The sequence below is a fragment of the Alexandromys fortis genome, unplaced genomic scaffold (assembly GCF_014885135.2).
Source record: "Alexandromys fortis isolate MF-2015 unplaced genomic scaffold, M_Fortis_MF-2015_v1.1 scaffold_14, whole genome shotgun sequence".
NCBI classification, from domain to species: Eukaryota; Metazoa; Chordata; class Mammalia; order Rodentia; family Cricetidae; genus Alexandromys; species Alexandromys fortis.
The window spans coordinates 869,258-882,485 of NW_026067910.1; the positions used below are offsets into that span (position 1 = coordinate 869,258).

The 13,228-nt window shown below is 39.2% G+C and overlaps 1 protein-coding gene across 4 annotated transcripts in view; it reads right to left on the reverse strand.

Moving 5' to 3' along the window:
* Positions 1-521: 521 nt before the first annotated feature.
* Rev3l (REV3 like, DNA directed polymerase zeta catalytic subunit) overlaps positions 522-13,228 on the reverse strand; it is a 133,268-nt gene continuing 120,561 nt past the window's right edge. For all 4 annotated transcript variants that reach the window (XM_050138113.1, XM_050138112.1, XM_050138114.1 and 1 more), the window contains exons 29-32: positions 12,550-12,740; positions 11,767-12,013; positions 10,716-10,925; positions 522-1,653 (exon numbers count right to left, since the gene is read on the reverse strand). In XM_050138113.1, the coding sequence (XP_049994070.1) occupies positions 1,513-1,653; positions 10,716-10,925; positions 11,767-12,013; positions 12,550-12,740 (789 nt within the window). In that variant the 3' untranslated portion in view covers positions 522-1,512. The remainder of the gene's footprint in view (positions 1,654-10,715; positions 10,926-11,766; positions 12,014-12,549; positions 12,741-13,228) is intronic.

Sequence of the window (13,228 nt, forward strand, 5' to 3'; positions counted from 1 at the left end):
GCTGTGAAGGTCTGAGGAAGTGACGTAAGGTGTGTGGGAATGAGCAGTGTTTCAGATTTCTTTCCCTCTGGCTATGCTATTGTTATATTATCCTTGACTTAAAAAATTCAAAGTTTTAACATATTAATCAATGTAGTTCTGATAAGCTATTAATTTAACCTTGTAAACAGCTAGCTACTATTTAGTCACAGGCCTCAAAATTTAAATCTCCTTTGGTTGTTTTCCAAATATAGATTTAAAAGTGTTTTTTTTTTTATTATTATTATTTTGTGTGTGTGTGTGTGTGTGTGTGTGTGTGTGTGTGTGTGCTGAAAACATCTCTGTTCAATCCAGCCCTCTGGACAGAGAAAAGAACGTTCATGCTTTTAACCCAAAACCATCCTTTTGTTATGGCTCAAAGGCATGAGTCCACTAAGTTTACCTCATTAAAATTCAGGAACACCTAGGGTTAGATGGAACCCATGTTGCCTATAGAACAGATGAAGAGAATTCTACTTATGGCAAGATAAAAGTCACAGCACTATGTTTCATATTTTATTCAATTTTCAATTTGGTTTCCATTATTAACTCTTAAAACAAAATGATTTCCAGTTTAAAAAACAATGCACTGACCACATAATTCCTTTTTCATTTTATACAGTTATACAAATATCCTAAATACACATTTGTGTTCAAGGGATGGCAAATAAGATTAACTGTACAGTACATAAGGAAAGAAAATATTTTAAGCATATTTAGAAGCAATAGAAATGTCTATACAAAACAAGCAAAATGGAATAAATTTTTTTATTTTATTTTTAAAGTATTGCAACAGGCCCACAGGTTTGTAACAAAAATGTCTTTGCACAGTTCCTCACAATGCCCCATTAGTAGCTAAAGCAAGACAGCGGTCTTTAGAAAAGAATGTTTCAAAAAATGCTACACATGGTACTATTTGCACAGTTTGATCAAAGTAACAAATCTACCTTTGAGTCAAGCAAAACCTAGAGGAGATATACCAACAACGTGAAAATCATTGTATAAAATTCATTGCACATTATTTTACTCCGTTGTTTGAAAAGTAAAAAAGTGTATTTACAAAATATTTTGCAGTCAAAATTATAAAGTGAGTGGATATCTCTAAGCAACACGTCTTGATACAGACAGTTTAAGGAATACACACGAATGACTTTCTTTTAAGAGGTTCTCAGTGTTCCTTCCACAGGGAAGTAAACGTGATCTGTTCAAATGGATTTACAAGATGGTACATAAACTGGAGCAAATCCAACACTTACATTATTATAAAACAAGGTTAAAAGGTGAAAGAATGAGAAATTTGTACATTGTAAGAAGTGAGCTATTCAGAGATCAACATGTATACTTTTTAATTCAGTTAGCAGGAATCTTCATAGTCTTCGATGACAGACAGACAATGGACATCTTGGACTGGATGGATGTTGAAAAGCACCATGCAGAGGAGGTGAGTGGTAAACGCTGAACAAATAGCACCTGGAGTTCTGTGATACTGATAACTTAAAACTGGTCCAGTAACTGCCGGAGATATGGTGCCTTGGATAATTCTCTGTTTACTCGTGAGAGTTTGAAAAGTACTGGGCAGTTGAGAGAAACACATGGGATATGTCGGTCAAAGGAACCTGTACAGTTCCTGCATATCTGAAAGTGTAAGAAAAACAGATAAAACAGTAAGAAAAACGTCTATGTATTTATGCAAATACGTTTTTAAATCCCTTCTGCTCACTCAGATAACCAGCAAACTTAATTCAGTATAGAAAATTTCATCTGCTTAATCTCCCAGAAACTTTGCTTACTGTTTATGAGCAAGGTATTTCTAAAGGCTAGTTCACAAAAAGTTCCTGATGGCAGAGGAGTGGTTTCTGGTGGGTTTGGCTGGGGCGTGGCCATCAGTTAAGGATCTGTTGGAGGGAGGGGGCCCCACTTGTTCTTCCCAGCCACCCAGCTAGCTTACACCCGAAAACAGAAACTATTTATTTATGTGTTTGTTTGTTTGTTTGTTTATTTATTTATTATGTATACAATATTCTGTCTGTGTGTACGCCTGCAGGCCAGAAGAGGGCACCAGACCCCATCACAGATGGTTGTGAGCCAACATGTGGTTGCTGGGAATTGAACTCAGGATCTTTGGAAGAGCAGGCAATGCTCTTAACCTCTGAGCCATCTCTCCAGCCCCTGAAAACAGAAACTATTAACTAAATCATTGCTTGGCCTAACTTCTTATTGGCTAACCTAACATCTTAGTTTAAACCATTCTAGTACTCTGTATATCACCACAAGGTTGTGGCCTACCAGCAAAGTTTCAGCACATCTAATCTCCAGCAATGAATGGATCAATGGCTTCTCCCTCTGCCCTCCTTTCTCCCAGAATTCAGTCCAGCTTTCCCTGTCTACCTAAATTCTGCCTTGCTATAGGTCCAAAGCAGTTTCTTTGTTCATTAATGGTAATCACAGCACACAGAGGGGACTCCCACATCAAGGCTCCCTACATAAGCTGCCCTGGAACACAATAAAGAGGGCATTCTTGGGGTTTTCAAGGAAGACCCGTGTGTCTGTCTCTGTGTGTCTAAATCTCCAGGCTCCTTTCCTGGCTCGCGAATTCCCGTAGTACAGACATACAGTCCACAAATGTAATTATATAGAACTAAGATGCTCTGCATAGCTAAGGAAACAGTCAGTGGTGGAATGGGAGAAAATATCAGAAAACCATTCATGCGATAAGAAATACCCAGATAAGGAACACAAACTCAAAGGCCAACCCAGAGAAGCAGTTAACATGACTAATAAGCAGGCAATAATAAACACCACCACAGTGGAGAGCTGCTGGGATGGCATGTTCCTGTAATCCTTCAAGCTGGAGAATCCTGAGTTCCAGGCTAACCTGGGCTGTAATATTCTCTTTCAAAAAACTAAGCCAACACACAAATTTACAATGAGATATCATTTCATACCAATTAGAATAGTTATTTTTAAAAAAGATAACCAGAAAACAGTATAGCGATTCCTTAAGATTCAGAACAAAACTATCATAATGCAATTATTACTTTTACTTTAATTTATTTTTTAATTTTTGAGATAGTGTTTCTCTGTGTAACAGTCCTGGCTGTCCTGGAACTCACTTGGTAGACCAGGTTGACCTTGAACTCACAGAGATCCGCCTGCTTCTGCCTCCAAGTGCTGGCATTAAAGGTGTGTGCCACCATGCCTGGAGATGCAATTATTTCTACTACTTAGTATATATCCAAAGGAATGAAATCACTGTATGAAACAAACACTCAACTTTCATGTTTATTGTCACTTCTATTATCAATAATTAAGATATGGAATCACCTGAAGTATGTACCAACAGATGAATAGGAAAAAAAAGGCATACCTATAAAATGAAATATTATTCAGTAATAAAGGAAAACCTGTCACTTGTAGCAATAAGGATGCAACAAAGTGAAATAAACCAGATATAGAAGACAAAAATATCACATTTTCATGTATAGAAATTAAAATTGGTCACATCTCACAGATATAATGGGTATATAATAATGATCATAAGAGGGGTTGGGAGAGAAGGGGAAGAGAAATAAACAAAACCTGCAAACAGGTACCAACATGTAGACACATTGGAAGAAAAAGTTCTAGTGTTGCACACAACATGGTGATGCCAATCTACAATGGTATCTCAAAAGAGGTAGAAGAGAGGCATTTGAGTGTATTTGCTTAACATGCATGAGGGTCACTGATTCAACCCCCAGGGTTACAAGTGCATAAACTGAGTGTATTGGTGCACGCCTATAAACAGCAGGCGAAGATCAGCATGAGTTTAACATCATCCTTGGTTACACAGCAAGTTTTGAGAGCAGCTTGGGATGCATAAGACCCTTTGTCCCCTCCCTTCCTCTTCTCCCCATCCCTCTTTCTCGGTCAGTGGATCAGGAGGGGACTCTCAGCTACTTCTCCAGCACCATCTCTGCCTGTGTGCTGCCATGTTTTCACCATAATGAACTAAACCTCTGAAACTGTAAACCAATCCTCAATTAAATGTTTGTTCTTAAAAGCTGCCTTGGTCATTGTGGTGGTTTGAAAGAAAATGGCCAAGTTTTAACTTTAAAATGGCCAAATTTCAAAACAGCCTAGTAGAGTTGCTGTCATGCGTTTAATAGCGTTAACTCTGATAAAGATTTATATGGAAAAGGAGCAAGATGAACAAATAAAAATACAAATCGTACATTAAGAAAAAGGGCACCAGGAAGTGGAATAGAACTAAATACTGTGTTCAAGGAGATAAATAAATTAAGAAATGGAATGAAGGGAGTGGTGACCTTAGGGAAAGATCCTACCCAACTAAGTTTCCAACTTGTGAAAAGAAATTAAAAGTTTAGAGCCAGGTGTGGTGGTGCACTCCTTTAATCCTAGCATTTGGAAGGCAGAGGCTGGTAGATCTCTGAGTTTGAGGCCAGACTGGTGTACACAGCAAGTTCCAGGATGGCCAAGCTTAGGCAGTGAAAGAAACCACTGAAAACAGAAAGTTGGTGAAGATGTAATTGAACAAAGGGGTCATGTTCCAGCCCCAGCAAATAGCAGAATTTAGCAGCTTTGGTCACATGGTTTTGGCTTTAGAGTTAAGGGCAGAAGAAAGGGGTTGTGGAATCTACTTCCACAACCAACGAAAGTCTCTGAGGCCAGGCCACATGTCAGGGGTATACTGGAATGGAGGCCTAGAGAAGCCGTTTTGTGAAGCTGTGAAGCTGAAGCCTGGATTGCTCTAGAGACCCCTAGATGTTGGAGATGCCAGAGTCATGGGAAACCTGCTGAGGAGAGCTGCTAACTAGGAGTGCAAGAGAAAGAAGTGTGTTACAGTCCACAAAGCTGAAAGGAGTTGGAGATCTGAAGAGCATTTTGACACCAGACACGTAGATGCAGTTTGGAGTTTGCCCAGCTGGTTTTTGGTCTTGCTTTGGTCCAGTATTTCCTCACTATGCTTCCTTCCTTATATTTTGGAATGGCAATGTATATCCTGTGCCATTATATGTTGGACATTAGTGATCTGTTTTTTTTTAATTTTTACTTTATAGGAATTGCAGTTAAGAGATTGCATGAATTTCAGAAGAGACTTTGAACTTTGGATTTTTAAATATTGTTGCAACAATAATAGATGATGGGGACTTTTAAAGTTAGAATGAATGAATTTTTGCATTATGGTATGGAAAAAGCCTTGGGGGCCAGAGAGTGCGAAATGGTATATGGCTGACTTCGGGGGAGGCAGCCTCCAGTCAGCACCCAGGGTGTGCAAAAAATCCATGAATGTGGTGAGGGCTTAGGAAAAATTCTTTATTTTTTTTTTGTTTTTTGTTTTTTTTTCAAGACAGGGTTTCTCTGTAGCTTTGGTGCCTGTCCCAGAACTAGCTCTTGTAGACCCGGCTGGCCTTGAACTCCCAGAGATCCACAGGCCTCTGCCTCCCGAGTGCTGGGATTAAAGGCATGCGCCACCACCGCCCGGCTTTAGGAAAAATTCTTATCTATTTGAGCGATAGATTTTTTTTCTATCTGAGGGGAAAAATAAGAAAACACAGATGTTCTATGATGGTAACCTTTTCTTTTAATTCACCTTGAAAAAAATCCTCTATAAAAACCTCTCTTGCTCTTCTACATAGATTCCTAAATAGCTCTACCTAGGCTCCTCATTATTCTACATAGCAGCTTCTCTAAGTAGCTCTACAGCCTCCATATCTCTGGCTCTACTCCCTCAGCCTCTCCTGTCTATACTGCTGCCTCTTCTCTCACAGCCAAACTCTGGACAATTATCTGTTACATTTTCAGGGCCTGACCCATTCTCATAACACAGGATTAGGTAATGTAGTTTCTCTTAGGCTAGGGATGTCACATTGATCAGTCAGTAAGTAACGCTTGGACATGCATGTAGCTCTTTACTAGACACAGCAGAACCTTGAGTGGTAGGGAGTACATGCACAAAGTCTCAGTTGCTAGACAAGGAGTTGTGTCTACCAAAGTTGCCTCATTTCTGACTTGGGTTCAGCAATAAACACTGTGTATTTGTCTTCAGGGGCAACCAGTCTGTTCTGAAGTCCAAATTAGCTGTCTTTGTGACTGAGAATAGCATTAACTTTCTATGTCAGTCTGAATAATGAAAGATATCTTCGTATTATTTCTATTCATCAGAAGAATACAACTTAAACAGAAATCATCTTCCTGACCATCCACAGCTATATATGTGCCCAGTAGATGGAATGTTTACATGACAGAGATACACAGGCAGTGGGAAAACACCCATAGCTGTTCTTAGGGAAGAAATTCAGTTCTTGGGGAAGAAATGAAGTGGCATATGAGAGAAATTACAGACAGAAAACAACTAGTTTCCATAGCCAGTAACCCCATAGGCTTTGCCTAGTGGGGCTCCCCAACAGAGGGTTATTCATCTTGGTGGGCCGACTGGCTGAACACTAGTTGTCACCTGCTGTATAATACCATGGCCTCTGGTAAAAGTCATTGCTACCAGCAGCTCTCAGCAGTGGTGGTGGTTTGAAAGAAAGTAGCCCCCAAAGGGAGTGGCAGTATTAGGAGTTATGGCTTTGTTGGAGTGGGTGTGGCCTTGTTGGAGGAAGTGTATCACTGTGCAGGTGGGCTTTGAGGACTCATTATGATTAAGCTACACCCAATGAGACAATTCACTTGTTGCCTTTGGATCAAGATGTAGCATTCTCCAGTACCATGTCTGCCTATCTATCTGCCACACTATTCCTAGCCCCCATGCTCCCTACCATGATGGTAATAGACTAGATCTCTGAAACTGTAAACTGCCACCTCAAATAAATGTTTCTCTTTATAAGAGTTGCTGTGGTCATGGTGTCTTTTCACAGAAATAGAAACCTAACTAAAACAGTGCTTAAAAATAATCAGTCACAGGAAATATTTCTAGAAAAGGGGAAGCATTATGATAAACAGTCATCAGAGTTTATGATAGTCACAGACGTAGTTAAAATGATATGAAACATGAAAAACTAGTTTAAACCAATACTAGTGAGAACTCTTCAGAGTCAAGGAAATACAGAACAACTGTGGGGTTAGAAAAGGGAGCTCAAGTGGCAAGCATTCAGTCCTAGTTACTCTGGAGGCTCAGGTAAGAAGATGAGCTGAGTCATGGAGTTCTTCAGAAGTGAGGGAGAGAGCAGACACAATGGCAAGCAGCAACAAACAGCACTAGACTATTTCAAGAGATAAATGAGCTCACTGTAATTACAGCTCTAGTTTATTTGTAGGAGGGGTTCTGGTTTAAAGATGGCTCCCAAGGCACTGAAATTTTTATCTATAAGCACCTCATGTCAACTGAAGGATCCATTTTCCAATGCACATGGGTCATTGTTTACAATGTTGGTTACTGCCACAGTGAACTGCTTAGAAGCACATACTCTGCAAAGATGGAGCATACTTTTCTAGGAAGCCTTTTGCTAATGAGATCTTTGCCAACAGACTCAAATCTATTCCCCAATATAGCATTTCTGTGTTGCAGCTGTTTGTGCTACAGTTACATTCAGGTGCCAGGACAAACTGATGAATATTTAAGAACTCTCTGTGCCTGTCTGGTAAATAATCTAGGCTGGAATATGCAGCTTGCTAAATTTAGCTCAAATGTTTACTTTCAAGGCTTTACTGGCGATTTAAACCCTGAGTGTTATAGCTTGATTCATACTTAAGTTTAAAAATTCAAACAATACAAAAGCAGGATTGCATTTTAGCTTAGAAGGCAGATATTAAAAAAATATCATTGTGAGATCATGGACCCTGGTGGCAAATCTATAACTACCACTTTACTAAAGTAGTATGATATCTAACTACATTCTAAATATCTGTCCTTATACCCACAGGTAAGTGAAGTCTTCACCCCTCATGCAAGAGACTGAGACCATTATAGAAAACCATATCAAAACAGAGAGTTTTGGAGTCCAAAAAAATCTGTGGGAGAGAGGGCAGAAAGACTATAAAAGCTAGAGGGCCAGGGAGTTTGCTGTGAGACTGTCTCTCCTAGTAACATCGGAAGCTACACTTCTAAAGCCTATTAACATGTCTGCCCATACATAACCTGATCAAATAGAAAACATTAAAGTGGACAGGGGAAAGCCCAGAAGCCTCAACCCCACACAAAGGAACTATAGGCAACTACAGGAATACTGAGAGATGAAGAAATGATCTTTCCCTTGGGAAGACCCCACCAATTGGTTATCCTATGCTGACCAGTCAGTCCTGAAAACATATATAAAAGTAACACTATACAGACTGAGCAGGAGAGGTATATGGGAGGGTTGGGAGGAAGAAAAGGGAAAAGAAAATAGCTTAAATCATTTGAGTGTTTACCACAGATGACAAAGACTACCATATTATAAGGATAGGACAATGAACACAATGCTTTGATTAAAGTCAATACTGGCAATGCAGAGCTTTAGTTGCCATTAGAAAATTATGACTTTCCTTCCCAATTTTCCTCTTCTTGGGCACTGGTGTGAATGAGTGTTTGCATCCTCCAGTGTTTTTAGCTTTCCCTACTTAGAGCATGCAATTCTATCTGAGCAACTGTTAAGTAGATTTACTACATTTATTATTTATGTGTATATGTGTGTGTGTGACATGTGTGTCTGTGTGACATGTGTGGGTGCTCACAGACACACTGAAAGAGCAGGAAGGGATGAACCAGCCCCAACGAGGTCAAATTTTAAACACTCTATAAACACCTAAGATATATATTGTCTAATTTAGCGTTTCAGAGTTTGATACACAACCATAAGAATTAGTTTATGATGCTTCAACCTTCTGTACCTTTATTATTTTTTTCTATGACTGGGTTTCTCTGTGTAGTCCTGGCTGTCCTGGAATTAGCTCTCAAGACCATGATGGCCTCGAACTCAGAGGTCTGTCTGTCTCTGCCTCCCGAGTGCCCCAACACAGTTGTATTTCTAATTCCTCGACTAATCTTGGGCTGAGAGAGCTACCAAAAGCTATTAATATTTTCCCATTTCTTACTGAGTGCCTGGTAAATGATGATTTATAAAAATTCCCACACACACTTTAACTATCTCGATTGTAGTCATGTCCACCATGCTCGGCTTAGAGTCTTTGGAAAGACGTTAAACCATTCTCCATCTTTATTTACAAATGCTATCATTTCTTTTAAGCTGTATCTTTGTGAGAAGTGAGACCTACTGGCAAGGTGAGTACTTTCTGAACTGATGGCATCATCTAGAGTGGTGATTTCCACCGACAGCAGAAGACAAAGAGATCCTAGAAGAGACTAACTCACGCTTGATCACAGCAGGTCTGAAGTTCTGTTCTTGGCAACATATGATACCAGAATCCAAAGAGAGAATTTTTCTGAGATTTAGCTGTTGCTGACACATGATAGAAGCTGGTAAAACAAATAAAGCTAGGAGTGCCCAGTGACTTAAGTAGCTGTACTAACTAGGACCACTCAACTAGTGCTCTAGATGGTAAGAACTAAGCAGGAGGTTGCCCATTCACTCAGTCAATATGTCTAGCACACCGCCACCAGTGTGGGCAAGAATCAGGTGGAGCTTCAGTTACAGGAAGCGGGAAGAATGGCAGAAGTCTACTACAGGGAAGGCTTTCCCTGTCCAGCTGTTTACACTTGATTCCTCTCAGGTGATCCCAAGGGGAGAAGAAAAACATTTTTAGAAAGAGGGAACAGGGATTCAAAGACCAGAACATAGGTAAGATTAAGGTATACTCATGAGTATAACAAAGGTTTGTTTCTCAGGGGGTAAACTCACAGGAAGAGTAGCGATCCTCAGTCCTCTGAATGGGAGATGTGAAGGGCACAGTGTGACCAAGAAATGGGTACAGAGAGACACTTTCTGCTTAGATTTCATTTTTTAACTTACATCAAGAGAGGTTTGCTTGTTTATTTTTACTAGAATTACATGTAACTGTTATATTTCATGTTAATAGTCCAGCTTAGCCACTCACTTATTGGGAGCATAAAATGCAAATTACTTAAACTATCAGCAAGAGTGATTATAGCACTTTCATCAGGAAGATTTGATTCATTATCTATTTTCTATCTGGATTCTCAGAACTGTAGATTTCACAAGTTCACTCATCCATCTTTAAGATGACTAGTTTGATGAAAGTGGCAAGTGATAAATCAGCTAGAACCTTTATTATTTTTAAATAAAAGAAATTGTATAAATGCCCACTGTAATCTAGGTTTCAATAAACAACACACTATCCTACATAACCAAAAACTAAACAAAAATAACCTAAGTCATTTTTACTAATTAGTTAAATTACAGTGTTAATTAAAAAAATTATTTATTAATGTGTGTGTGTATATGTGCGTGTGTGCCTCTGAGTGAGCTTATGTGTATAACATTCATGTAGGTCTCTCATGGAGGCCAGTGGGCACTGGATCCCCTGGAATGGGAGCTGTAGGCAGTTGTTAGCTGTCATATGGGAGCTAGGAACCGAGCTCAGGTCCACTGCAAGAGCAACAAGCACTTTTAACCGGAGTCATCTCTCCAGCCCCAACTGTAGCATTTCTTAGACTTTTAGAAGTTTATCTGTGTAGAATGCTTACTTCATTTTCCATACTGGTTTCATATCTCACTCTACACTGAAGAGTGGATACTATCTCCCTGAAGAGTCAAGAGTGTTTGGGAGTTCAGATCTACTAAGCAAGGCTGTACCTTCACAAGTTGCTCCTGTTTACGCTCCAATTCTCGGATTTCTTGGTTGAGAATGACTGCTACATGCTGAGGCTGGCTCCGACATTTGCTACAGATGCCATGTTGAGTCAGGTCATCGCACACAGGACAGTGTAAAGTGGTGAAATACTGGGAGATAGTGCCTTTCCGCCCTTCCAGTTCACTTCTGGAGGAGCTGGTCGTTTTCTGGATCTACAACAACATCAGTTCAGAAGTTAAGTCTGGGTGGTCTTCACAGGCAAGCAGCTAGTCCCTTAATTATAGGTTTTTCTTTCTTTCATTCAACAAATGATGAATAACTATTGTTTTAGATACTGGGGTATAGAAGGGACCAAAGCCTTTACTTACCTGGATGATTTTAAAAAATAAATAATAAAATGATTTTATTTATTTTACTTTATGTGTATAAATGTCTTGTCTGCTTGTATGTCTGTGTAATACATACATGCCTGTTGGATCTCCTGGAACTGGTCTACAGATGGTTGTGAGCCACTATGTGAATGCTGGGAATTGAATCTGGGTCCTCTATATAAACAACAAGTGCTCTTAGCCACTTAACTATCGGTTTAGCCCCTGAACTTACACTACCATCAGATACCTTGTTTTGTTAGTCAGTAGAGTGTAAAGGTCCAACGAAAGTAAGGCCAGATCATTTCAAATTTAATTGGATACATGTCACCCAAGAATTCTTCAGTTGACATTAATACTTATTTCAGGGATCTGGTACTCTTTTTACATTGAAATAATATATTCTGTTCTTGGAGTCTTATGGTGCCATCTAAAATCATTTTGAATAAATATTAAGGAGTAAAGTATCTTAGAAAGGTCATTGACTTAGAATTCTTGTTGGTCTTGGCAATTAAAAAAAAACCTCTCAGTTTCCTGGCTTCTAACCAAGATATAGCATTTTATATGCCAGTCAGCACAAATTCTCTGAAGTCTTAACCTAGTTTCCTAGCTTATATTCTTCTTCCAATAATAATATACTGAAATTTGAAATATTTATAGGACATGCGTTATTTAGTAAACTTACTCTTGGTAATTCATGATACCAGCTGAAGACATCAATACCAATAAGAGAGAAGATTCTTGCCAGAGGTGGAAGAATTTGCTTGGTGATATAGTAGGTGGCATTCAGTCTCAGAGACGGATCCTGTAGGACTTCTGCTGGGCGCCTTATCAGTTGGATAAGGGGCAGTCCGGGGGTCCCATAAATAATGACATATGGTACTCGTTCTCCAACCCGAGGCTCAGAGCGCCGGTCATAAGCAAGCATTTTCCTGTTCAAACCCAAATGAAGTACATAGTCAGAATGTCACAGAAGGCACCTTCCCAGCAAATTAATTCAGAATTAAGCTTGAAATAATGAGCAATCTACAGGGCTACCTTCAAATTAGACTGCTGCTTCTTTGAGAATTATATACACTTGGCTCAGCTGCTGTCAAGTAGAAACATACTCTCTACAGCACCATGAACCGAATGGTGCAAGACCCTATTAAGCATTATCTAACAGGGAAAGAAGAGAGAACTGACTAAACAATCTGCAGAAAGAAATCGAAATGCCTGCTCTGGCAGTTCAAAATAAAGATGGCTTAGAGATTCTACGGAAGAAGCAAATGTAATCAGAAACATCACAACTGTACTGCATTGAGTTTCCTAAGAAAAGCCCAGAAGAGGAGATCTTACAGAGCACAGGGAACATCAGTGTGGGAAACACTGCATCGTGGCTACTGTCTTTTCTCTTACTGCTGCAGGTGGCCTCTGCAATGGCCTGGCTGTGTCCTGAGGATTGTTAGGCTGTTGTGTGTGTCATTACCTTGTAAGTTCAAGAGCTGGAACACAAGCTCCAGGTCTGTAAGAAAAACTTCCTCTGTACTCCTTGGCAAAGATAAAATCTTGTATGCTGGCTTTCCCTTCCACAAGCTTCATACATTGTCGCTGTACATACTGTTTAATTAGACTTATATCTCTTGTTTCAAACAGCAGCTTTAGAGAACGTTCAAGTATCTTAAAACAAAAAGATGCAGAAAAGATAAACTAGCACCCAGTTATGTTTCAGCATTATCATTGTACTTTCATTAAAAAGCTTTCGGGTATTGAGTCAAATACAGACACACACACACACACACGTACACGCCCTTGATCTTGTGATTAGATAATAAAAATGATTAGAGACTGAAGTTTGAGATGTTATATAGCCTGCTGTTTCTAAGAATATCATACAGCTTGAGAAAAATCATACTGGAATGATGTTCTGATGAAACATTTGCCATGTGATGAAAAACATGAAACTTGTTTTTCTTAAACAGTCAAAGTACTTAAAGCATGAGAAACAGGACCAAAACTTATGTACTAAAAGAACCCAATTTGGCTATAGAAAAGATAAAGAAAAATTTAATATTACCAATGAGTCAAATAAAAAAATCAGCCTTTTTTATAGCTTTGTAAGTGACAGTTTTCTGTGTTGTAAGTATGTGTGATATGACATGATCCGA